General features: G+C 48.3%; 2 protein-coding genes across 5 annotated transcripts in view; one reads left to right on the plus strand and one right to left on the minus strand.

Annotated features, from left to right (window-relative positions):
- Window positions 1-5: 5 nt before the first annotated feature.
- Window positions 6-11,694, plus strand: ndufaf3 (NADH:ubiquinone oxidoreductase complex assembly factor; the record flags this gene model as incomplete). Its single annotated transcript, XM_072250322.1, has 5 exons — window positions 6-37; window positions 5,483-5,675; window positions 10,191-10,257; window positions 10,637-10,737; window positions 11,534-11,694. Coding segments are annotated over 5 exons (489 nt in total), but the record flags the coding sequence as incomplete, so codon positions are not given.
- A 238-nt stretch (window positions 11,695-11,932) lies between these two features.
- Window positions 11,933-26,616, minus strand: part of LOC140192835 (inosine-5'-monophosphate dehydrogenase 2-like) — a 37,350-nt gene continuing 22,666 nt past the window's right edge. For 3 of the 4 annotated variants that reach the window (XM_072250320.1, XM_072250318.1, XM_072250319.1), the window contains 5 exons: window positions 21,415-21,558; window positions 13,458-13,602; window positions 12,824-12,967; window positions 12,616-12,699; window positions 11,933-12,309 (listed from right to left, as the gene is read on the minus strand). In XM_072250320.1, coding sequence (XP_072106421.1) covers window positions 12,288-12,309; window positions 12,616-12,699; window positions 12,824-12,967; window positions 13,458-13,602; window positions 21,415-21,558 — 539 coding nt within the window. In that variant the 3' untranslated portion in view covers window positions 11,933-12,287. The remainder of the gene's footprint in view (window positions 12,310-12,615; window positions 12,700-12,823; window positions 12,968-13,457; window positions 13,603-21,414; window positions 21,559-26,616) is intronic. The other variant, XM_072250321.1, reaches the window with a different exon arrangement.

The following is a 26,616-nucleotide window of genomic DNA, read 5'->3' on the forward strand; positions in this document are numbered from 1 at the left end:
GCCGGCAGCTCAGGACGTGTCGTCGGTTCGTCGGCAGGTCAGTGAGGGGAGGGGTGTAGAGTGACTCGAGGGAGGAGGTGTAGAGTGACTCGAGGGAGGGAGGGAGGGAGGGGGTGTAGAGTGACTCGAGGGAGGGAGGGAGGGGGTGTAGAGTGACTCGAGGGAGGGAGGGAGGGGGTGTAGAGTGACTCGAGGGAGGGAGGGAGGGAGGGGGTGTAGGGTGACTCGGAGGGAGGGGGTGTAGAGTGACTCGAGGGAGGGGGTGTAGAGTGACTCGAGGGAGGGAGGGAGGGGGTGTAGAGTGACTCGAGGGAGGGAGGGAGGGAGGGGGTGTAGGGTGACTCGGAGGGAGGGGGGTGTAGAGTGACTCGAGGGAGGAGGGAGGGAGGGGGTGTAGGGTGACTCGGAGGGAGGGGGGTGTAGAGTGACTCGAGGGAGGGAGGGAGGGAGGGGGTGTAGGGTGACTCGGAGGGAGGGAGGGAGGGAGGGGGTGTAGGGTGACTCGGAGGGAGGGGGTGTAGAGTGACTCGAGGGAGGAGGTGTAGAGTGACTCGAGGGAGGAGGTGTAGAGTGACTCGAGGGAGGGAGGGAGGGAGGGGGTGTAGGGTGACTCGGAGGGAGGGGGTGTAGAGTGACTCGAGGGAGGGAGGGAGGGAGGGGGTGTAGGGTGACTCGGAGGGAGGGGGTGTAGAGTGACTCGAGGGAGGGGGTGTAGAGTGACTCGAGGGAGGGAGAGGGTGTAGGGTGACTCGGAGGGAGGGGGTGTAGAGTGACTCGAGGGAGGGAGAGGGTGTAGGGTGACTCGGAGGGAGGGGGTGTAGAGTGACTCGAGGGAGGGAGGGGGGTGTAGGGTGACTCAGAGGGAGGGAGGGGGGTGTAGAGTGACTCGGAGGGAGGGAGGGGGTGTAGGGTGACTCGGAGGGAGGGAGGGGGTGTAGGGTGACTCGGAGGGAGGGGGTGTAGAGTGACTCGGAGGGAGGGAGGGGAGTGTAGAGTGACTCGGAGGGAGGGAGGGGGGTGTAGAGTGACTCGGAGGGAGGGAGGGGGTGTAGAGTGACTCGGAGGGAGGGGGTGTAGGGTGACTCGGAGGGAGGGAGGGGGGTGTAGGGTGACTCGGAGGGAGGGAGGGGGGTGTAGGGTGACTCGGAGGGAGGGAGGGGGTGTAAAGTGACTCGGAGGGAGGGGGGTGTAGGGTGACTCGGAGGGAGGGAGGGGGTGTAGAGTGACTCGGAGGGAGGGGGTGTAGGGTGACTCGGAGGGAGGGAGGGGGTGTAGAGTGACTTGGAGGGAGGGAGGGGGTGTAGAGTGACTCGAGGGAGGGAGGGGGTGTAGAGTGACTCGAGGGAGGGAGGGGGTGTAGAGTGACTCGGAGGGAGGGGGTGTAGGGTAACGGAGGGAGGGGGTGTAGGGTGACTCGGAGGGAGGGGGTGTAGGGTGACTCGGAGGGAGGGAGGGGGTGTAGAGTGACTCGGAGGGAGGGGGTGTAGAGTGACTCGGAGGGAGGGGGTGTAGGGTGACTCGGAGGGAGGGAGGGGGTGTAGAGTGACTCGGGAGGGATTGGGTTTAGAGTGACTCGAGAGGGAGGGATTGGGTGTAGAGTGACTCAGGAGGGAGGGAGGGGGGTGTAGGGTGACTCAGAGGGAGGGAGGGGGGTGTAGGGTGACTCGGAGGGAGGGGGGTGTAGAGTGACTCGGAGGGAGGGAGGGGGTGTAGGGTGACTCGGAGGGAGGGAGGGGGGTGTAGAGTGACTCGGAGGGAGGGAGGGGGGTGTAGAGTGACAGGAGGGGGGTGTAGAGTGACTCGGAGGGAGGGGGTGTAGAGTGACTCGGAGGGAGGGGGTGGAGAGTGACTCAGAGGGAGGGAGGGGGGTGTAGGGTGACTCGGAGGGAGGGAGGGGGGTGTAGAGTGACTCGGAGGAGGGAGGGGGTGTAGAGTGACAGGAGGGGGGTGTAGAGTGACTCGGAGGGAGAGGGTGTAGAATGACTCGGAGGGAGGGGGTGTAGAGTGACTCGGAGGGAGGGGGTGTAGAGTGACTCAGAGGGAGGGAGGGGGTGTAGAGTGACTCGGGAGGGAGGGAGGGAGGGGGTGTAGAGTGACGGGGGGGTGTAGAGTGACTCGGAGGGAGGGGGTGTAGAGTGACGGGAGGGGGGATGTAGAGTGACTCGGGAGGGATTGGGTGTAGGGTGACTCGAGAGGGAGGGAGGGGGTGTAGGGTGACTCGGAGGGAGGGAGGGGGTGTAGGGTGACTCGGAGGGAGGGGGTGTAGAGTGACTCGAGGGAGGGAGGGGGTGTAGGGTGACTCGGAGGGAGGGAGGGGGTGTAGGGTGACTCGGAGGGAGGGTGGGGGGTGTAGGGTGACTCGGAGGGAGGGGGTGTAGGGTGACTCGGAGGGAGGGGGTGTAGAGTGACGGGAGGGGGGATGTAGAGTGACTCGGGAGGGAGGGAGGGGGGTGTAGAGTGACGGGAGGGGGTGTAGAGTGACTTGGAGGGAGGGGGTGTAGAGTGACTCGGAGGGAGGGAGGGGGTGTAGGGTGACTCGGGAGGGAGGGAGGGGGTGTAGGGTGACTCGGAGGGAGGGGGGTGTAGAGTGACGGGAGGGGGGGTGTAGAGTGACTCGGAGGGAGGGAGGGGGTTGTAGGGTGACTCGGAGGGAGGGAGGGGGTGTAGAGTGACTCGAGAGGGAGGGAGGGGGTGTAGGGTGACTCGGAGGGAGGGAGGGGGTGTAGGGTGACTCGGAGGGAGGGAGGGGGTGTAGAGTGACTCGGAGGGAGGGATTGGGTGTAGAGTGACTCGAGAGGGAGGGGGTGTAGGGTGACTCGGAGGGAGGGAGGGGGTGTAGGGTGACTCAGAGGGAGGGAGGGGGTTGTAGGGTGACTCAGAGGGAGGGAGGGGGTGTAGAGTGACGGGAGGGGGGATGTAGAGTGACTCGGGAGGGATTGGGTGTAGAGTGACTCGAAACGGAGGGAGGGGGGCGTAGAGTGACTCGGAGGGAGGGGGTGTAGGGTGACTCGGAGGGAGGGAGGGGTGTAGGGTGACTCGGAGGGAGGGAGGGGGTGTAGAGTGAATCGGAGGGAGGGAGGGGGTGTAGAGTGACTCGGAGGGAGGGAGGGGGTGTAGAGTGACGGGATGGGGGATGTAGAGTGACTCGGGAGGGAGAAGGATGTAGAGTGACTCGGGAGGGAGGGAGGGGGTGTAGAGTGACTCGAGGGAGGGAGGGGGTGTAGGGTGACTCGGAGGGAGGGAGGGGGGTGTAGAGTGACTCGAGAGGGAGGGAAGGGGTGTAGGGTGACCCGGAGGGAGGGAGGGATGGGGTGTAGGCTGACCCGGTGGGAGGGGGGTGTAGAGTGACTCGGGAGGGAGGGAGAGGGTGTAGGGTGACTCAGAGGAAGGGAGGGGGTTGTAGGGTGACTCGGAGGGAGGGGGGTTTAGGGTGACTCGGAGGGAGGGAGGGGGTGTAGGGTGACTCGGAGGGAGGGTGGGGGTGTAGAGTGACTCGGGAGGGAGGGAGGGATGGGGTGTAGGCTGACCCGGAGGGAGGGAGGGAGTGTAGGGTGACTCAGAGGAATGGAGTGTAGGGTGACCCTTAGGGAGGGAGGGATTGGGTGTAGTGACTTGGGAGGGAGGGAGGGAGGGGGTGTAGAGTGACTTGAGGGAGGGGGGGTGTAGAGTGACTCAAGAGGGAGGGATGGGGTGTAGGGTGACTGGGAGGGAGGGAGGGGGGTGTAGAGTAACTCGGGAGGGAGGGAGATGGTGTAGAGTGACTCGGGAGGGAGGGAGAGGGTGTAGGGTGACTCAGAGGGAGGGATGGAGTGTAGGGTGACCCTGAGGGAGGGAGGGAGGGGGTGTAGAGTGACTCCAGGGAGGGAGGGGGTGTAGGGTGACTCGGAGGGAGGGGGGTGTAGAGTGACTCGGGAGGGAGGGAGGGGGTGTAGGGTGACCCGGAGGGAGGGAGGGGGTGTAGGGTGACTCAGAGGGAGGGAGGGGGTGTAGAGTGACGGGAGGGGGGATGTAGAGTGACTCGGGAGGGATTGGGTGTAGAGTGACTCGAAACGGAGGGAGGGGGGCGTAGAGTGACTCGGAGGGAGGGGGGTGTAGGGTGACTCGGAGGGAGGGAGGGGTGTAGGGTGACTCGGAGGGAGGGAGGGGGTGTAGAGTGAATCGGAGGGAGGGAGGGGGTGTAGAGTGACTCGGAGGGAGGGAGGGGGTGTAGAGTGACGGGATGGGGGATGTAGAGTGACTCGGGAGGGAGAAGGATGTAGAGTGACTCGGGAGGGAGGGAGGGGGTGTAGAGTGACTCGGGAGGGATTGGGTGTAGAGTGACTCGAAACGGAGGGAGGGGGGCGTAGAGTGACTCGGAGGGAGGGGGTGTAGGGTGACTCGGAGGGAGGGAGGGGTGTAGGGTGACTCGGAGGGAGGGAGGGGGTGTAGAGTGAATCGGAGGGAGGGAGGGGGTGTAGAGTGACTCGGAGGGAGGGAGGGGGTGTAGAGTGACGGGATGGGGGATGTAGAGTGACTCGGGAGGGAGAAGGATGTAGAGTGACTCGGGAGGGAGGGAGGGGGTGTAGAGTGACTCGAGGGAGGGAGGGGGTGTAGGGTGACTCGGAGGGAGGGAGGGGGGTGTAGAGTGACTCGAGAGGGAGGGAAGGGGTGTAGGGTGACCCGGAGGGAGGGAGGGATGGGGTGTAGGCTGACCCGGTGGGAGGGGGGTGTAGAGTGACTCGGGAGGGAGGGAGAGGGTGTAGGGTGACTCAGAGGAAGGGAGGGGGTTGTAGGGTGACTCGGAGGGAGGGGGGTTTAGGGTGACTCGGAGGGAGGGAGGGGGTGTAGGGTGACTCGGAGGGAGGGTGGGGGTGTAGAGTGACTCGGGAGGGAGGGAGGGATGGGGTGTAGGCTGACCCGGAGGGAGGGAGGGAGTGTAGGGTGACTCAGAGGAATGGAGTGTAGGGTGACCCTTAGGGAGGGAGGGATTGGGTGTAGTGACTTGGGAGGGAGGGAGGGAGGGGGTGTAGAGTGACTTGAGGGAGGGGGGGTGTAGAGTGACTCAAGAGGGAGGGATGGGGTGTAGGGTGACTGGGAGGGAGGGAGGGGGGTGTAGAGTAACTCGGGAGGGAGGGAGATGGTGTAGAGTGACTCGGGAGGGAGGGAGAGGGTGTAGGGTGACTCAGAGGGAGGGATGGAGTGTAGGGTGACCCTGAGGGAGGGAGGGAGGGGGTGTAGAGTGACTCCAGGGAGGGAGGGGGTGTAGGGTGACTCGGAGGGAGGGGGGTGTAGAGTGACTCGGGAGGGAGGGAGGGGGTGTAGGGTGACCCGGAGGGAGGGAGGGATGGGGTGTAGGCTGACTCGGAGGGAGGGAGTGTTGCTCAGTAACCAGTTGGTGGTGGGGTGTGGTGTTAGAGAGTAGGATTCATGGTGGGGTGTTAGAGGGAGTGAAGTTGGGGTTTAGGGGTGACGACTCGTTGTAACTGGATCGTTGATTCTACAGGCCATTGTCCCGTGGTCACCGGACGACTCCAGCAGATGACGAGCTGTACCAGCGGACCACAGTCAGTGCCCTGGAGCGGGAGTCCCGGGACTCACTCTTCATCGACTCGTACAGCCAGCAGGGCTTCACTATCGGTGGCAACCGGGTACTGGGCCCCTGTGCCCTGATCCCACGCGCCCTCCTGTACTGGGATGTGAGTGTCCAAGTGGTGGGGACAAAGGGTTGGGGTTTGGGGCTGTGAGGGTCACAGATGAGGTAGTCCCTTCAGCCCATCCAGTTCATTCCCATTGTGTCACCTTTAAGTCTGGTCGGCTCTCCGTTTGATCCATAAATCTCTAAGCCTCCCCTGTCCAGTCACAAACAAGAGAAAATCTGCAGATGCAACTGTACTCTTTTCCATAGATGCTGCCTGGCCTGCTGAGTTCCTCCAGTATTGTGGGTGTGTTGCTCCCCTATCCGTGTCCATATGCTTTTGTAGAAAGTTTTAAAATATATGCCCACCTCCAGCACTTCGTCTTGTAGCTTGTTCCAAAACGCACTTCCCCCATGTGAAGAAGCTGCCCCTCCACCTCGAATGTCTCTCTTTAGTGAAAAGGACTGTGCTCTTTCACTCTGTCTGTGCTCCTCCTGATCTGACGTACCTCTGTCAGATCACCCCCCTCAATCTCCTGCTGACTGAAGCACTGACAGCTCCTTTCTTTTCAAGGACGCTGCTCGTTTCTCTGAGTTCCTTCAGTAGACTGTGTGGTCTCCACCCCTCCACCTTCCTCACTCCGGGGAATACACTCCTGTTCCGAGAGTCTCACTCAAGCTTTGAGATGAGAATGGGATGACAAAGGGATGAAGCTGATGGAACTCAGCACAGTCCAGGCACCTTCAGCCCCCAATTTTGTGCCAACCTTTTAACCTGTTCTAAGCTCTCTCTAACCCTTCCCTCCCACATAACCCTCCATTTTTCTATCATCCAAGTGCCTATCTTAAATGCCCCCAATGTATCTGCCTCTACCACCACCCCTGGCTGCACGTTCCACCCACCCAGCACTCTTAGTGTGGAAAAGATACACAGCCTCTGACTTCTCTAACTTCTGCTAATGCCCCACCTCCCCCTCGTACCCCATCCGTTATTTATTTATTCACACACATTCTTTTTCTCTCTCTCCTTTTTCTCCCTCTGTCCCTCTCACTTTACCCCTTGCCCATCCTCTGGGTTCCCCCCGCCCCCTTTTCTTTCTCCCTGGGCCTCCTGTCCCCTGATCCTCTCATATCTCCTTTGCCAATCACCTGTCCAGCTCTTGGCTCCATCCCTCCCCCTCCTGTCTTCTCCTATCATTTTGGATCTCCCCCTCCCCCTCTCAAATCTCTTACTAGCTCTTCCTTCAGTTAGTCCTGACGAAGGGTCTCAGCCCAAAATGTCAACTGTACCTCTTCCTAGAGATGCTGCCTGGCCTGCTGCGTTCACCAGCAACTTTGATAAAGTTTGTTACAACCTCTGACTCTAAATTACCTTAAGAGTTTGCCCCCTCGTATTAGCCATTCCCATTCTGCGAAGTCGTCCCTGGCTGTCCGGATCTATGCCTGTTATTGTGTACACCTCCGTCAAGTCACCACTCATTGAGAGGCCCTAGGTCGATCTAATGCTGTTAAAGTGGGCAGGTTGTGAGATAGGGAATCTCAGGAGGAGGAGAGGGGATGGTCACTGCTGGATCTCGTAGCGTAGTTCACCAGCAGGAAGGGTGTAGATGAGAGAAGTTGTAACCACTGATGAAGTGTTATGCACCAGGGAGTGGGGGAACAGGGAATGACCTGATGCATCTGAACTGGATGGGGAGCAGTCTCCTTGCTCGGTGGGAGTGGTTAAACCACTGAGGCAGTTGGTTTGGACCCGGGATGACTTTGGCAGGTAGGGATGTAATTCCAATGTAGAATATAGAACAGGCAAGTCTGGTTGGCAGAGGCAGATAGGGAACCTCGGGAGGGTGGGGAGGATAGTGTATTTGTTGAGATACCAAAGCTCTTCAAACTCCCAATGAAGTGTAGCCACTGCCTTGCCTTCTTTATAACTACATCGTATGTTGGGACCAGGTTAGATCCTCGGAGATCTTGACACCCAGGAACTTGAAGCTGCTCGCTCTCTCCACTTCTGATCCCTCTATGAGGATTGGTATGTGTTCCTTCATCTTACCCTTCCTGAAGTCCACAATCTGCTCCTCTATCTTATTGTTTCTGGTGGGTAGAGCCAAGACCAGAGGGGAAGGCCTGGGGGACTGGAGACCGGAGGGGGAGACCTGGGGGAGCTCAAGGGTGGAGAAGAGTAATGCAGAGACCTCATGGGTAGAAAGAGTGCAGAGGAAATTTATGAGGGTGTTGCCAGCACGAGGGTCTGAGTTATTGAGAGATGTTGAGTGGATGAGGATTTTTTCCATGGTGCATTGCTCCTCTCTGCGCCCTGTGGCTTCGAAAGAAACGCCTTGCCGAAAAGCGTTCAAGGAGCCGGCCGGATTCAAATCTGAGCCTTGAAGTCTAGCACGGATATCACACCACCACCAGCCGACTGTCTCTGCCCACTAGCCCTTTTTTCTGGCTGCCAGTGACTAGTGATGTTCTGTAGGGGGCAGTCAGGCCATTCAGCCCATCTGGTCCATGCTAACCCAGATTCCCATCCAAGCTTGTTCCATTTGCCTGAGTTTATACCTCCTATCCATATACCTGTCCAAGTATCTGCCTCAAAGACTTCTTCTGGCAGTTCATTCCATTTCCTGAATGTTGCCCCTCAGATCAGAATAAAACTCCCCCCTCACCTTAAATCTGTGCCGTCTGGTTCACCCTGTCTCTCATGATTTTATTCACCTGTTAGATTGCTTGAGGTGCTGCACTCCCTTTGCGTCACCCAGGCTTTGTGCGTTTGACTCACAGCCTCTTGATTCTCAAAACTGTGCTGAATGCTCCAGCTTCACTTGGAGTGGCCCTGGTGGTGATCACAGTCTCAATCCTGGACAATTAATTGTTCTCAACTTCCCTTTCCAAACATGTCTGAAATATGAGCAAGACAGTGTGTGAAGAACTAACACTTCAGTGCCTGTGAAAGATCAGCTGTGAAGAATAACCCCCATCTTTCTTTCCCTGTGGATGCTGCTCGACCTACTGGATAGTTTTCTTTTTCGGTCTTTATCTCAGATTCCCAGTAACTGCAGAATTGTTCTCAGAGGGCAAATGTCACATGCCCAAGATGAGCTCCCCCACAATGATCAGAGCATTAGATAAGGATAGTCTGTACTTGACCTGACCCCTCACTGATAGTCACTCTGTGTTGGTTATCCTGTGCTGTTGTTTATCTCAGTTGAACTCAGATGTCCAGGTGTCCTTACTGCCTCAAAGTCCAGTAACTCGCACTTCCTATCCTGGTTGTTCCCCCCAAATTACAACACCTCACACTTGTCTGCATAAAATTGCATCTGCCATTTTTCCAGCTGGTCCAGATCCCACTGCAAGACATGATAGCCTTCCTCACTATGCACTACAACTCCAATCTTGGTGTCACCTGCAAATCTGCTGATCCATTTATCCAGATCACAGATATATATGACCATGACCACTAGTGACAAGCCTCCCCCAGCCAGAGGCATCCATCTACTACCACAGTCTTCTCATGCACAGGCAATGTCTAATTGAACTTACTACCTCATCTTGAATGCCAAGTTGCTGACCCTTCTTGACCAGCCAGTACAGGACCTTGTCAAATGCTTTGACAACCTCCACTGCCTTGAAAGACTATGATAGGTATGTTACAACCTATCATGCACAAAGCCACGTTGACTAATCAGTCCCTGTCCATCCAAATACTTATATCTCCGGTCCTTTAGGATACATTCCAATGTCAGGCTCACCAGCCTAAAATTTCCTGGCTTGTTCTTAGAGCCTTTCTTAAACCGTGGAGCATTAGCTACCCTTTAATCCTCCGGCACCTCACCTGTGGCTAAGGACATTTTAAACAGCCCTCACTGTGGAAAACACTTGCAGTATGCCAGAAATTGAGAAATGTCAGGGAGCTGAAAGGTCTGAAGGTAGATTAATCAGCTAGTTTTAATAACTGTACATCCCAGGATTCTTAAAGAGTTAGCTGAAGAAAATGTGGAGGCATTAGTAATGGATCTTTCAAGAATCAACAGATTCTGGAATGGTTCCAGAAGACGGGAAAACTGCAAGTCACTCCACTCTTTAGGAAACGAGACAGAAAAAAGGAAATTCTAGGCCAGTTGCCCTGACATCAGTGGTTGGGAAGATGTTGGAATCCATTATTAAGGATGTGGTTTTGGGGTGCTTGGAGACGTGACAAAATAGGCCAAAGTCAGCATAGCCAACAAGGGGAAGTCTTGTCTGACAAATCTGTTGGAAATTTTTGAGGAAGGCTTTTCAGGACTTTGACAAGGTGCTACACGTGAGGCTGCTTAACATAAGAGCCCATGGAATTACAGGGAAGATTCTGGTATGGGTGGAAAGATCCTGCCTGGCAGGAGGCAGAGTGGGAATAAAGGGAGCCTTTTCTGGGTGGCTGTCTTTGTCACTGAACACATCCGCAAATCTGCTGATCCAGTTAATCATGTTACCCACATCGCCATGTTTTGTGAATGCTTTTCTAGGCTCGGAACAGTAGAGATAGAGAGACACAGGAGTGTGGAATGCTAATCTTATGAGTTTTCTTTCTGTCTAGGTTCAGAGCTACAAAGACATAAGTGCAGACAGTCTGGCCTTGTTCTACTTACTGGAACCCAAAATAGGTAGGAATCTCGGTGTGCGGAGTTTAATGGGTTAAATTAGAGCTTGTGTGAATGTGGCTGAATTTCTCTAGATTGCATGGAATCTAGAGCCTTTCCAGCAGTGATGCCACCAGCGTGGCTGTCACTGATAGTGCATGTTCAGTCACACTGAACCGGTTTCCAGTCGGGTTGAGGGATAGGGGCATTCCCCCATGCTCCAGCCCGTTCCCTTGATTAACCCTGGTTGTTGAAGCCTGTACTGAATGGGGCTGTTGCATCTCCCACATTGCTACGGTTAAACGGTTTCTGTGAGTCTCAGATGTTCCTGGTGCTTTACAGTGGAAATCCACCCACTGGAACTCTCCCTCCTGCTTGTACGCTCATCTGTGTTGTGTTGCAGAGATTCTGGTGCTGGGTTTGGGAGAGTGCGTCCAGAGGCTGGATCCCGAGGTACGGGCGTTCATGAAAACCAAGGGGGTTGCTCTGGAGATACTGGACACGGTGAGTGATAGATTGAATCTGGGAATCAACCCTCCACCGGGGCAGTGATCCCAAACATGCACTGACCCTCACCGGGGGATGGTCCCACACACAGATGCATCCTCTCCCTCACGTACTCTGAAGCTCACTGAGACCATTCAGCCCTTGTAGTTCTGCTTGTTTGGTAAGATCACAACTTATTTGTCGACACCAACTTTGTGTAGAACTTGTGAAGATTTTTTAAAAGTCCTGATTTGGTCCCACAGGCCAGTCTACCCTGTGATTTTTTTTTTTTTTTTTTTTTAAGTGTCAGAGTAGTTTTGTTTCTCTATCTCAACCCAGGGAAATCTTCCTGTATCTATCCTGTCTACCCCGGAACAACATTTTCCATTTCAACCAGACTGCTTCTGATTTGTTTAACTCATCATTTCCTTTCTTATGAGAAAACCTCCACCTTTTGTCAGCCTTGTGTTCCCTCCACTCCAGCCCCTGGGCAGTGAGGGCTGAGAGTCAGGCAAGACGATGGACACTCAACATTTCCGATTCAGAATCCCCTGACCCCTGAAACAACTTGTGTACAGCTGCAGGTTTCTGGTGTCATCTTCCCAGGAAAGGCCGGGGGGGGGGGGGGGGGGGGGAACAGCAGCCACCTCCCCCGGGGTTCAGACCGACACAGCAGCTTTGACATTACTTTGGTTTATGCTTCCAATGCCATAGTTACTGTGTTGGGGCGTAAAAACTCTGCTAGCAGTGATTAACTCTTTCATGTGATTATGGGGAATGACATTAATGCACTGTATCATCCTTCTTTCCCAAGCCGAATGCCTGTGCCACCTTTAACTTCCTGCTGAGTGAACGACCGCACGTAGCAGCCGCCTTGATTCCTCCAAAAAACATCCCCACCGACAAGTAACAGGAGCCACAACAAAACCACCAGTGGGTAGTATAGAATAAACTGTGTGAAGATCACAGGAGGAATTCTCATGTCATCCCTATACTGTGTGAGATTAATGGGAGGAGATGCTGGCATCTCCCAGTAACTACAGCTCGTTACAACCGCAGGGATGCAGGCAGCTGTTGGGGGTGGAATGGACCAAACCATTCGTGCTCCTGCCTTTATCCTCAATCATGGCTCCTGTTCAGCCACTGCTGGACAGGAAGGGAAATGGAAATGGTGCATGCTGTTGGGAACTGGTGGTAAATAAAGACACCTGGAAACATTTGGAACCATTCATTATTCTGTAAACAAGGACCTTCTGGTCAGGTGGATTGCTACACGCGCATTCCACGTAGTACCCGTTAATAAAAGCTCATTGCAACCTGTGCAGAGTGGTTTCAGCTGCAGCCTGCAGTAGTCAACACTGGGCGCAGAAACCAGGGGACAGCTGTAGCTCTTGCGCCCAGGTTTCCAATCCCGTTTACCAACAAAACATTCCTCTAAAGAATTCACAGCAAGGAGACCACGCAGAATCAGGCTTCAAATCCCAGTCCTGAGTTCATTACTGAGAGCGGAAGGGAAAGTGGATCTGGAAGTTTGTCTGGACAGGCCTGGAGAAAGGTCCCCACAGGATTCAAAAAAGTCTCTTCTCATACCTGAAAAGTAACCAGAAATCAGTGAGTCAGAAACATGGCAACCAGTCTCATCACCCAAAGCTTCAAGTCTGGGAGGGATCTGGGTGTCAAACAAATACAGAACTGAACCAGCCATCCTATGTCACTGTTCCCTAAAGCGTAAGGGGAGAGGGCGGGAATCGAGGGTACATTTCGCTGAAGGAATCTTTATGTTCCCCAGTAATTTCTGGGAGGTATACTAAGAGGCACACACATCCACGTGCCAGATTACTGAGAAACATCCAGGATAGAGAGGAAGTGGGGGGTAGGGGTGGTTGTGAAACTTACGAATGCAGCCCATGGACTCCTCCTTCCATCTGAGCACACAGCGTCCTCCTCTCGAACTTCAGCTCTCCAGAGTACATCATCACTCTAGAGAGAGCAGAACATCAGTAACAGCAGCTGACAGAGGGGAAGAGCTCAGAGATGAAGAGAGAGAGGGAGGGTGTCGGGGTGGTAAGCACGGAAGAGGATGAAAGGGAGACAATGTCCATACCTAAGCTGTGTTAAACTCTTAGCTCCAATGTCCTGGCAGCCGTGTTGAATTCCAGCAATCAAATACGGGACGAACTTATGGATGGAACCCTTGTCCTGGACAGCACCAGACACTCCCTGAGCCACTTTAATCTTGTCCGACTCACTGGGGGAGGGAGATATCTGAATCAGACACTGCTGCTCTCCCATATTCACTGTTACCCCTGGGTGGCAATGGTCAGAGTGTTCCCGGTTCATTGTCCGACACTGATGCTGTACCCTCCTCTCCAGCTGAAGATCCATCACCCACCCAGCTGCCCTCTATTCCAATGACCAGCTGAACCACTCTGTCCCATCACTGCCACTGGGTCCAAGCCTTGAACCTCCCCTCCCCTCCGCTCCGCTAAACGGACTGCAGCGGTTCACATCTCCTCCCTTACACCAGGGGCAGTTGGAGACAGGCATTTACTTAGGCCCGCCCGGACCCCAAGGAGACCCTGTTGCCTCAGTAACTGCTTGTCCTGTGAGGAGCTCAGTCGTTTTGCGCTGAAGTTGGAGGCAGAATGTGACAGTTCAGGGCCAAGAGTACAGACGTCCCATCTGGAGGGAGGCACAGTGGGTTGGTTCAACCCCCAGCCAAACACGGACACACCAACCTGAAGTAGCGACTCTGGCTGCCAACATGTTTGTCCATTGCGTCAACTGATCCCATCCCACGGTATTTCTTCAGCCTCACCCCATCGGTGAAGAAATATTCACCGGGTGCTTCACTCGTCGCAGCCAGGAGGGATCCCATCATCACTGGGGAGAAGTGAGGGGTCAGCACAGCCGGGAAACAAAATCACCCCTCCCCTGACCACACCGCGGTTCTCCCCGGACAGCACCGCGGCCCTCCCCTGAGCGCACCACGGTTCTCCATTGACAACACCCTTTTTTTCAAACAAACGTACAAAACTTAATTCAAATACAAAGGTCAGGAGTTACAATAGTTAGTGAATACAAATTAAAATACAGTTACCATCTACAATGCACTCCTTTCACTGGGGGAGGGGCACCATTCCCAGAACCACCCCCCCCCCCCCAAACTGTTCCCATGATGTTTGCATGTTCCCTGGCGTGAATGCCCACTGCCTAGACCCATGAATGGCCATCTTGGTCAGGCCCAAGAGCAAGCCTACCAGGAAATCCTTCCAGTGGCTCGCCCTCTCCCCCCACCCCCTTACATGGTGCTCACAAACCAGGAGAGTGGGGCTGAAATGCAGCCAGAACCTGAGAACCAACCTCCAGATATTCAAACGGGCTGCAACCTCTCACATTCCATGTAGACATGGTACACTAACTCCTCCAGGTCCCAGACAGAACAAGTGGACAAGGCACCACTTGTAAGGCCAGTGATGTTGTGGGGATGGAACTGGACTCTCTGATGGTGGTGTCTGAAAAGAGGATGCTGTCCAAGTTGCATGCCGTCTTGGTCAATGTCTCCCATCCACTACATAATGTACTGGTTGGGCACAGGAGTACATTCAGCCAGAGACTCATTCCACCCAGATGCAACACAGAGCGTCATAGGAAGTCATTCCTGCCTGTGGCCATCAAACTTTACAACTCCTCCCTTGGAGGGTCAGACACCCTGAGCCAATAGGCTGGTCCTGGACTTATTTCATAATTTACTGGCATAATTTACTTATTACTATTTAATTATTTGTGGTGCAACTGTAACGAAAACCAATTTCCCCTGGGATCAATAAAGTATGACTATGACCAGTGAACCTGCTATGGTACACTGACCCTTCCCAGTCACAGAATGGACAGGCAGACACAGTACTCTGACTTCTCCAGGTCACAGAATGAACAGGTGAATGGGGAATCGGTGAACCTGCTTAAAAACCTGTGCATGGGGGGGCGTCATGTGATGACGTGGGATTGAGACGTGTAAATCCAGCTCTCCCGTAAAAAATCAGTAAAGTACTGTTTAAACAAAACAAAGTTAGTAAATATTTTCTGAAAGCTATTTATAAACTTTGTAAGACTATTTTACGATATGCCTCCTAAACCACAACAAAAGAAGTCTGCTGTTGCGAAGCAGCCGCGAGAGGGGAAGAAAAAAGGGCCTACTGCAACGATGGAGCCTCGGACTCAGGTTGGATCTCCTTCGGTAGAACAGGGAGCAATGGCGGTGGTAACGGTTTCTTCGAAGACGCCGGAAATGCGCATGCGCAAAGAAGAGCGCATGCGCAAATCGACACAACGCAAACTACAAGAACCGACAGCCACTGCAATTGAAAATGACTCGGAGTCAGAACTGGATTCTGCAGAGAACACAGATGAAGAAGAGGAGGAAGAATTGGAAGCGATTGGAAGTAAAGGAGACGATGGAAACATAAGAGAGGCTATATTGCAATTAACGGCTGAACTAAGAAAAGTAAGAGAAGAGCTTAGAGATGTGAAGATGTCCTATAATAAAGCTATGGAAAGACAGGACAAAATGGATAAGAAGCTTCAGAAGATGGAAAGAGCAATGGGGCATATGAATGATAGAGTGGAAAAAACAGAAAATGATCTGCTTGTCTGGAACTCGGAAAGAAATCAACTCTTGGAGAAAGTGGACATGTTGGAAAATTTCAGTAGACGTAATAATATTAAAATTGTTGGTCTTAAAGAAGGTACGGAGGGAGAAAAACCAATAGAATTTTTTCAAAGATGGATCCCGGAAGTTTTGCAAATGGAAGAGGAGGACCGATCAATTGAAATTGAGCGGGCACATAGAGCTCTAAGACCAAAACCAAAAGATGACCAATATCCACGATCGATTTTAATAAAATTCTTACCATTTCAAGATGAGGAAAGGATTCTACAGGCAGCTGTTCGAGCTGCCAAGGATAGAAAAGGGCCATTGGTGATTCAAGGGAACAAAGTTTTTTTCTACCCTGATATAAGTTATGAACTTTTGAAGAGAAGGAAGAAATTTAATCCAGTGAAAAAAACCCTACGGGACCACGGTTATCAATTTATATTGCGTTACCCTGCAACCTTGAAGATTTTTTTGCCTGGTGGAGAAAAAAGATTTTTTGATGACTACCGGAAAGCGGAGCAGTTTGTGCGAGATTCTCTGAATATTCACCAGATACAAGAACAAATCCAGGGGAGCGAGATAGATTGAAGATGAAGATTAGGTCAAAGAATGGACTTGTTGGATTTTTGAAGCTGGATGAATGTATAAATATATTATTAATTATACAAGGGGGGTAAGAAAGGTTAAAATTGGAGGAATATTAGTTGGGAATAGTAACATTAATTTTGTCTATATATATATATATATATATATATATATATATATAATTTTTTTTTGTTGCAGGGGAGCTGGAAGAAGCACTGACCAATTGCTACGCTAATCATGTGTGCAAGCGTGGCTTTAGCCACGACCCGTAAAATGGAGGGGGGTAGTGTTGTGTATCTTTTCATTCACAACATTAGTGGGGGGGTATTTTGTTTTTTCTTTTTTTGTACCCTTTCTATCTTTTTTTTTCTTTTTGCCTGGAGGGTTGGGAGGAAAACACATAGCAACATGGTGAAGTTTAAAGAGATTCCCCAAGGAACTATGAGAGTTGAGAAGATAAGTAATGTTTTAGATTGGAGTAACTTTGTTAAGAATAATGACTAATTTTTTGAATTTTTTGAGGTTTAATGTTAACGGCCTTAATAGACCGGTGAAAAGAAAAAGAATCTTAACACATATTAAAAAAATGAAGATAGATTTAGCTTTTTTACAGGAAACGCACCTAACAGAAACAGAACATCAGAAACTAAAGAGAGATTGGGTGGGAAGTGTTGTTGCGGCTTCATTTAATTCAAAAGCGAGAGGAGTAGCAATTTTGATCAATAAAACGTTACCAATTAGAATACAAAATGTAATAACTGATTCTGCGGGGAGATATGTGATTATACATTGTCAACTTTTTTCTGAACTATGGACTTTTATGAATATTTATGCACAATTCATACAAGCTTTTTTGAATTTGGCAGATGCACATGAAAAAATATTAATTGGAGGAGACTTTAATTTTTGCTTAGACCCAGTCTTAGATAGATCAACCAAGGTTGTTATAAAATCAAAGGTAGTAAATTTAACTTTATCATTGATGAAAGATTTAAATTTGATTGATATATGGAGAAGAAAGAGACTATTCGTTCTATTCTCATAGACATAAAACTTACTCAAGGATAGATTTTTTTCTATTGTCAATGCATATTCAACACAGAGTGAAAAATATGGAATATAAAACAAGAATATTATCAGATCATTCTCCTTTATTAATGACAATAATAATGGCTGATAAGGAAGAAGTGGCTTATAGATGGAGATTTAATTCAACATTATTAAAACGTCAAGATTTTTGTGATTTTATGAAAAAGCAGATTCAATTTTTTTTGGATACAAATTTTCATTCAGTGGATGATAAATTTATACTATGGGATGCGATGAAAGCATATCTTAGGGGCCAGATAATAAGTTATACGTCTAAAATTAAAGAATATATGGCAGAACTAGATCAATTGGAAAAAGAGATTACAAAATTAGAAAAAGAATCTCAAAGATATATGTCAGAAGAAAAACGAAGGCAACTTGTCAATAAGAAGTTACAATATAATATGCTTCAGACATATAGAATGGAAAAAGCAATTATAAGAACTAAACAAAGGTATTATGAGTTAGGTGAGAGAGCACATAAAATTCTTGCCTGGCAGTTGAAAACAGAGCAAGCTTCCAAAACAATAAATGCAATTAGAACAAGGGCAAATAAAATATCTTATAAACCTCTTGAAATAAATGAAACCTTTAAAAGTTTCTATTCTGAATTATATCAATCAGAATCACAAAATGATGTTAATGAGATAGAAAGGTTTTTATCACAAGTATCTCTTCCAAAATTGAATTTGGAAGAACGGAAGGGATTAGATATGCCTTTTACATTAAAAGAAGTCGAAGAAGCTTTAGGATCACTCCAAAGTAATAAATCTCCAGGAGAAGATGGTTTTCCACCTGAATTTTATAAAAAATTTAAAGATTTATTATTTCCTCTCTTTATGGAACTAAAACATAAAGCAGAAAAAACACAAACTCCCAGAATCTTTTTCAACAGCGATTGTAATAGTATTGCCAAAAAAAGACAGAGACCCTATGAAACCAACATCATACAGGCCTATTTCTCTATTGAATACGGATTATAAAATAATAGCAAAAATTTTATCGAATAGATTATCTAAATATTTACCAAAATTAATACATATGGATCAAACAGGGTTTATTGAAAATAGACAATTGGCAGATAATGTAACCCGGCTACTCAGTATAATTCATTTGGCACAAAAAAGGGATGAGAAGAGTATAGTAGTAGCTTTGGATGCAGAAAAAGCATTTGATAAATTAGAACAGGATTTTTTATTTAAAGTATTAGAAAAATATGGGTTAGGAACGTCTTTTATAAATTGGATTAAAACTTTAAATTCTAACCCTAAGGCTAAAGTAGTGACAAACTCTCAAATTTCAACACCATTCCAGTTAAAAAAGGTCAACTAGACAAGGTTGTCCATTATCACCTGCTTTATTTGTGCTGGCGATAGAGCCATCAGCAGAACTAATCAGAATTGATCCAGATATTATGGGTTTTAGAGTTAATCAGGAGGAATATAAAATTAATCTTTTTGCCGATGATGTTTTGATCTACTTAATAAACCCACAACATTCATTACATAAATTATCTTCTAGATTGGATGAATATAGGAAGGTATCAGGTTACAAAATAAATTGGGATAAAAGTGAAATTTTACATCTTACTAGAGGAGACTATAGTCAATGTCGATTAGTAACCCAATTTAGATGGCCGGTAAATGGTATAAAGTATTTAGGTATAAGACTTGATAATGATGTAAAGGATTTATATAAATTTAATTATTTACCACTATTGAAAAAAATTCAAGAAGATTTTGACAAATGGATGATACTACCAATAACATTAGTAGGCAGAGTCAATGTTGTAAAAATGAATATATTTCCTAGATTACAGTATTTGTTTCAAACATTACCAATACAATTGCCACAGAAATTTTTTCAAGAGTTAAATAAATGTGTGAGAAAATTTCTTTGGAAAGGTAAAATGTCAAGAATATCATTGGAAAAATTGACATGTAAATTTGGGTTAGGAGGGTTACAACTTCCAAACTTTAAAAACTACTATAAAGCAAATCAACTTAGATTTATTGCATCTTTCTTTGATGATCGAAAATCAGCATGGATTAAAATAGAATTAGACAAGATAGGAGAAAATAGACCTGAAGATTTTATATATAAATGGGAATCTAAATGGATACGGGAAAAGAAAGAATCTCCTATATTAATACATTTGATTGATCTATGGAATAAGATAAATGTTGATAATGAAATACAGAAATCTTTATTAGCAAGGAGACCTTTGTTTCAAAACAGACTTATTCCTTTTACAATGGACAATCAACTTTTATATAATTGGTACCAAAAAGGGATTAGATTTATAGGAGATTGTTATGAACGAGGTATATTGATGTCATTTGGACAATTAAAGGATAAATATAAAATATCAAATAATACTTTCTTTTGTTACCTTCAATTAAGGGCTTACTTAAAAGGTAAGCTGGGTCAAACAATGTTTTTGCCAAAACCTAATGAAATTGAAATTTTAATTCAAAAAGGGAAAATTAAAAAATTTATTTCTTGTATGTATAATTTGATTCAAGAACAGACAATTAAACAAGGAACCCATAAGTCAAAACAAAAATGGGAAACAGATCTGAATATTAATATTGATGAAACAAATTGGTCAAGACTGTGTCTTGACAGTGTGACAAATACAATAAATGTTCGACTTAGATTAGTACAATATAATTTTTTACACCAATTATATATTACACCACAAAAAATAAATAGATTAAATTCAAATCTATCTGATAAATGCTTTCGGTGTAATCAAGAAATTGGTACTTTTTTACATTCTACTTGGTCTTGTTTTAAAATTCGACCCTTTTGGATAAATTTAAGAGTCTTATTGGAACAAATTACTGGAACTCAACTTCCACATAACCCTGTATTATTTCTACTAGGTGATATTGAAGGGATAAAGCCAAAACTTAAATTGAATAAGTATCAGAAAGAATTTATAAAAATTGCATTGGCAGTGGCTAAGAAGACTATAGCTGTTACTTCGAAATCTGATTCGTATTTAAGTATGGATCGTTGGAATAATGAAATGGCTAGTTCTATTCCACTCGAAAAAATTACTTATAATTTAAGAGATAAATATGTAACATTTTTGAATATTTGGCGCCCTTATTTACAAAAGATAGGATGGCATATTTAATTGCTCCGATAAAGATCTTGGTCCCTTGGGGAAACTAACGAATAAGTATACTAAATTTATTTTGAATCCCATGGAGCATGTGGAAACCTTCCAATACCCAGGCGGTTCTTTTCTTTTTTCTCTCTCTCTTTCTTTTTAGGTAGGACTATATATGGTGGGGGAGGGTAGATTTTATCTTTATCTTTTCATGTATTCTTTTTGAAAACTCAATAAAAATTATATTACAAAAAAAAACCCTGTGCATGGCAACACCTTCCAGCCCAGGTCACCAGTGGACAGGAGAAAGGCACCTGCTTACAGAGACTTTCACTGGGGGTCTCGCTCAGCGCCTGAAGGTAAGATAGTCTGCTACGATGTGTCACGATGGCAGGCAAGGGCAATGAAGTGAAAAGTGTGCAAGAGCAGCCCTACCGGATCCATTTGGGTAGGTTGCGGAACGGCATGATGGGTATCACAGCTCATGCTGTGTGGGACTGGCTTCCGAAGGAGATCTTGGGGTTTAGGTACATACCACAAGCACCATCAGTGTGGCCAGAGCCAAAGCAAACCTCACAGCCACCATGACAGGATGGGAAACATCCTCCCCTGCAGTACAAGCCCTTCTCCTCACAGGCCCAGGAGCACCCCCCAGACACACAGTAGCTTCTAATAAAAACCTGCAAACTCCTGCATAGCAGAATGGCTGCTGTTCGCCGTGGGAAGCCGCGTACCCTCCTGCAGGCGGTGACTGACCGCCCTCTGCAATTGGAAGACTCAGGACCGCAGAGAACCCCACGCCTCCCATTGCCACAGAAGTTGTCCACCAACTTCCTCTGGGTCATGGTGACGATACAGTGGCCGGTAGCAAAGCATGGTTGATGACCAACACCCTGCCCTGGTATGAGACTGTGCGAAGTAGACCTGACTGGCGACCCAGTTGGGCAGAGACTTTCGTCTCGAGTCCTGGCAGTTTGCTAGCCAAGACTCCACAGAGGAGCTTAGGTAGAGCCCAGATAGAGGGGTGTGGTGCTCTACACAAATGGCCTTAGCTCTTTCCTCCAAGAATAAAACGGCTGCAGTCCTCTGCCAAAGCTGAAACATCTCTCTCCTGAACCATTCTTCATTCCTAAATAAGACAACTTTTTCTAAGAGCTCACACAATTTCGTCCGTCCCTCAATGTGACCCTCCCTCTGTACCCGCCACCTCCACCCCCCCCATCCCCCGGTTCTGCCTCTAACCTACCTGTGGACGCTCCCAGCGCCAGAGCCTTGACAATGTGTCCCACTGTCTGGATCCCTCCATCGGCGATGACAGGCACCCCAAAACGCCGGGCGTACTCGGCCACCTTGTACACCGCCGTAGCCTGCGGCCTCCCGACTGCCAGCACTGAGGGGAAGGGAGAGAAGATTGTCAGAGGTGTGCGTGATGATAGATCACTTGGACAGCCAGAGATAATGGCTGATACGAAGGGGCAAACGTGAAGGTGTTTGAAGGAAAGTATGGGGGAGATGTCAAGAGGTAGTTTTTTTTAAAAAAAGCACAGAGATGTGGAACACTCTGCCAGGGGTGGTGGGAGAGGCAGATGCATTCAGGGCATTTAAGAAATTCTTAGATAGGCACTTGGATGATAGAAAAATGCAGGGCAAGGTAGATGTATCTTGGAGTAGTATAACATAGTGGGCCGAAGGGCCTGTACTGCTGTATGCTTCTGTGTTCTCCCTCTGACCACTGGGTTTCACCGGTTTCCTCCCACATATTGGCAGATGGGTCGGCAGGAGAGAAACTTCCTCGCACAACTGGCTGTTGTAAGACAAACCCTGCCAGGTAAACTGGGTCAAGGGACAGGAACTTAACACAAACAGCATGAGAACAGACACTTCGGCCCATCTGACCCAGAACTGGACAAGCCCCTGCCCTCCACCTTCCTATTCAAATGCCTCTTAAACGATGCAGCCTACTTCCTCCGACAGTTCATTACACTATCCTCTGTGTAAACAAGTTCCCTCTCCACTCTTGTCTTGTATCTGGCCCCTCTACTTCCGGGCTCCCCAACCCTGCACTATACCCTCTAGTTTTATTTATTGATACGGGAAGGACATTTCTGCAGTCAACACTATCCCTCAGTCATCTCCCCCCCAAGGAGAGAGCCAGCCTCTCCCGGGTCTCCCCAGCACTGAGGGCCCTCCTGGAGTCACAGTGAAGGAGGCATTTGGCACGCCGGCCAGCAGTCAGTCAGCGCAGAGTACACTCCAGCAACTCCCCTCCTGGAATCTAGCACCAATCTACCTGCATATTGAAGCCCCCATGACTATTGTAACACTGCCCTATTGGCATTCATTTTCTATCTCCCATCGTCTTTTGAGTGTGGGCATGTGGCCAAATGGTTAAGACATTCGACTAACGATCTGAAGGTCAAGAGTTCGAGCCCCAGCCAAGGCAACACGTTGTGTCCTTGAGCAAGGCACTTAATCACACATTGCTCTGCGACGACACCAGGTCAAAGCTGTATGGGTCCTAATGCCCTTCCCTTGGACAACATCAGTGTTGTGGAGAGGGGAGACTTACAGCATGGGCAATTGCCGGTCTTCCATACAACCTTGCCCAGGCCTGCACCCTGGAGAGTGAAGACTTTCCAGGCACAGATCCATGGTCTCACAAGACTAATGGATGCCTTTGTTTTTTGAAGGCCACATCCTTACTACTGTTTGGGGGTCTTCTACAACATCAGGGCATTTTTACCTTTGCAGTTCCTTAACTCTATCCACAACGATTCAACACCTTCCAACCCTATGTCACCTCTTTCTAGTGATTTAATTTCAATTTTTTAAACCAACAGAGCAACGCCACCCCTTCTGTCTTCCTGCCTGTCCTTTAGATACAATGTGTATCCTTGGACATTAAGCTCCCAGCTCTAATCTTCTTCCAGCCATGATTCAGTGATGCCTACATCATACCTGCCAATCTGTAACTGTGCAGCAAATTCATCTACCTTATTCCATATGCTGCACACATCCAAATACAACACCTTCAGTCTTGTATTCACCCTTCTAGATTCTGTCCACCTTTACGTAGGAACTCATCCTGTTGACTGCAATTTTGCCTGATCAACATCTCTCCTCACCACACATTGCCTCTGTTTGTAAACCAGCTTCCTCATCTTCAGCACTCCTATCCACCCTTCCTACAATATCTGTTCCATTGAAATACAGGCAGCTCAGCACACTAGTCACACCATGCTCAACCTTTTGATTCCTAACTTTGTCTGAAGCCTTACCAACATCTGCCTCCACAAATTAACAAGAGGATTAGTTAATGACACAGGAAGGAAAAGCAAAGATGTCCCAAAAAAAAACGAATTTGGAGAGCTAGACAGAAATCTGAGAGAAAAGCGAGGGTTGTAATTTCTGGATTGCTGCCAGTGAGGGTGAAAGGAGGATGACTTGGCAGATTCCACTGAATGGACTTTATTTCCTACATCCTTCACATACATGAGGAGTAATCTGTCTAAATATGCAATTTACAGTAATTTGTAATAAACAGTATGTACAATAGGACAGTCAATACAGCACAGAAATACAGTTGTGTCAGTCTGATGGGTCTGCTGGAAGAAGCTGGTGCAGGGGGCAGGGCTTCAGGTTCTTGGATCATTGGGATCTCTTCTGGGGGAGGTATGACCTGTTCAAAAGCGTTGGGTTGTACCTGAACCCGAGGGGGGGCTAATGTTCTCATGGGCAGGTTTGTTAGAGCTGTTGGGGAGGGTTTAAACTAATTTGGCGGGGGTGGGAACCGGAGTGAAGGGACTCAGGATAGGAGCGATGGTAAAAAATGCAAAGATGTGGTGCAGTCAGACTGTCAGGAAGGGCAGGCAGATGATTAAGACAAAATTGCAGCCAGCAGGGTGAGTATCAGTGCATTAAGGATGCAGAATCAAAAAAGATAGCAAATACAGCACTCAAGTGTTACACTATTACAGATTGTCAGGTATGATGTTGTGGCATCACTGAATCGTGGCTGAAGGATGGTTATAGCTGGGAGCTGAATGTCCAAGGTTACATGTTGTATAGGGAGCTTAGAGTAAAAGAACCCTTAAGAACCAGTGATCACAATATGATTGAGTTCAACTTGAAATTTGATAGGAGAAAGTAAAGTCTGTAGCAGTATTACAGTAGAATGAAAGAAATTACAGTGGTCTGGGAGAGGAGTTGACAAAAGTAAACTGGGAGGAGCTGCTGGCAGGGATGACAGCAGGGCAGCAATGGCTTGAGCTTCTGGGAAAAATGAGGAAGGTGCAGGACATGTGTATTCCAAAAATAAAGAAATACTCAAATGGCAAAGTAATACAACCGTGGCTGACAAGGGAAGTCAAAGCTAATGTAAAACTAAAAAAGAGAGCATGCAACAAAGCGAAATTTAGTGGGAAGACACAGGATTGGAAAGCTTTTAAAAACCTTTGAAGGGAGCAACTAGAAGAATCATTAGGAGGGAAAAGATGAAATTTGAAAGCAAGATAGCAAACAACATTAAAGTGGATATTAAAAGCTTTTTCAAGTATGTAAAAAATGAAAGAAAAATGAGAGTGGACATAGGACCACCAGAAAATGAGCAGGAGGAATAATAACGGTGGACAAGGAGATGGCTGAATAAGTAAATGAGTATTTTGCATCAGTCTTCACTGTGGGAGATGCTAGCAATGTGCCAGATGTTGAAGCGTGTGGGGGAAGAGAAGTGGGTGCAGTTACTATTACAAGGGAGAAGGTGCTCAAAAAGCTGAAAGACCTAAAAGTACACAAGTCACCCGGAGCAGACGAACTGCACCCTGGGGTTCTGAAAGAGGTAGCGTTACAGATTATGATGGTAGCAATTTTCTACCATTGATTCAAAAATCAATGGACTCTGGCATGGTGCCAGAGGACTGGAAAATTGCAAATTTCGCTCCACTCTTTAAGAAAGAAGGAAGGCAGCAGAAAGGAAATTATAGACCAGTTAGCCTGACTTCAGTGGTTGGAAAGATGTTAAGAGTCAATTGTTAAGGATGAGGTGATGGAGTACTTGGTGGCACAGGACAAGATAGGACAAAGTCAGCATGGTTTCCCAATGGGAAAATTTTGCCTGGCAAATCTGTTGTAATTCTTTGAAGAGATTACAAGTAGGAAAGATGAAAGGGATGCAATGAATGTTGTATATTTGGATTTTCAGAAGGCCTTCGACAAGGTGCCACACGAGGCTGCTTACCAAATTAAGAGCCCATGGTATTACAGGAAAGTTAATGGCATGGTTAGAGCATTGGCTGATTGGTAGGAGGCAGTGAATGAGAATAAAGGAATCCCTTCCTGGTTGGCTGCCAGTGACTAGTGGTTCCGCAGGTTTTGGTGTTGGGACCACTTCTTTTTGTGCTGTATATCAATGATTCAGATGATGGAATAGATGCTTTGTTGCCAAGTTTACAGATGATACAAAGATTGGTGGAAGGGGCAGGTAGTGCTGAGGATACAGGTACGATGCAGAAGGACTTGGACGGATTAGGACAATAGACAAGGAAGTGGCAAATGAAATACAATGTTGGAAATGCATGGTTATGCACTTTGGTAGTAGAAATAAATGTGCAGACTATTTTCTAAACAGGGAGAAAATCCAAAAATCTGTGAGGCAAAGGGACTTGGGAATTCTCGTGCAGAACACGCTAAAGGTTAACTTGCAGGTAGGATTGGTAGTGAAGAAGGCAAATGCAATGTTAGCACTCATTTCAAGAGGACTAGAATACAAGAACAGGGATATGATGTAGAGGTTTTATAAGGCACTGGTGGGGCCTTACCTTGAGTATTGTGCACAAGCCCATCTAAGAAAATGTGCTGACATTGGAGGGGGCTCAGAGGAGGTTCACAAGGATGATTCCGGGAATGAAAGGGTTATCATACGAGGAATGTTTGATAGCTCTGGGTCGGTACTCACTGGAATTTAGAAAGATGAGGGGGGATCTCATTGAAACCTTTCAAATGTTGAAAGGCCGAGACTGAGGATGTGGCATAGCCTCATAATAAAGGGACGCCCACTTTTAACAAAGATGTGGGAAATTTCTTTAGCCAGAGGGTGGTGAATTTGTGGAAATTGTTACCACAGGCAGCTGTGGAGGCCGGGTCATTGGGTGTATTTAAGGCAAAGATTGAGGGGTTCTTGATTGGACATGGCATCAAAGGTTATGGGGAGAAGGCCGGGAACTGGGGCTGAGGAGGGGGAAAGAAAGGATCAGCCATGATTGAATGGCTAAGCAGACTCAATGGGCCAAATGGCCTATTTCTGCTCCTGTGCCTTACGGTCTTATGATTGAGTCCCATTGCAACACCAGACAGAAAACAGGAAGAAAAGTGCCTCCTCGAGACCTTTCAACAGAACGGATATCCACGAAGCTTCGTCCGAAGGTGCTTCAAAGTCAGAAACTACACGAAC

This window comes from Mobula birostris, unplaced genomic scaffold (genome assembly GCF_030028105.1).
Source record: "Mobula birostris isolate sMobBir1 unplaced genomic scaffold, sMobBir1.hap1 scaffold_2789, whole genome shotgun sequence".
Lineage (NCBI taxonomy): Eukaryota > Metazoa > Chordata > Chondrichthyes > Myliobatiformes > Myliobatidae > Mobula > Mobula birostris.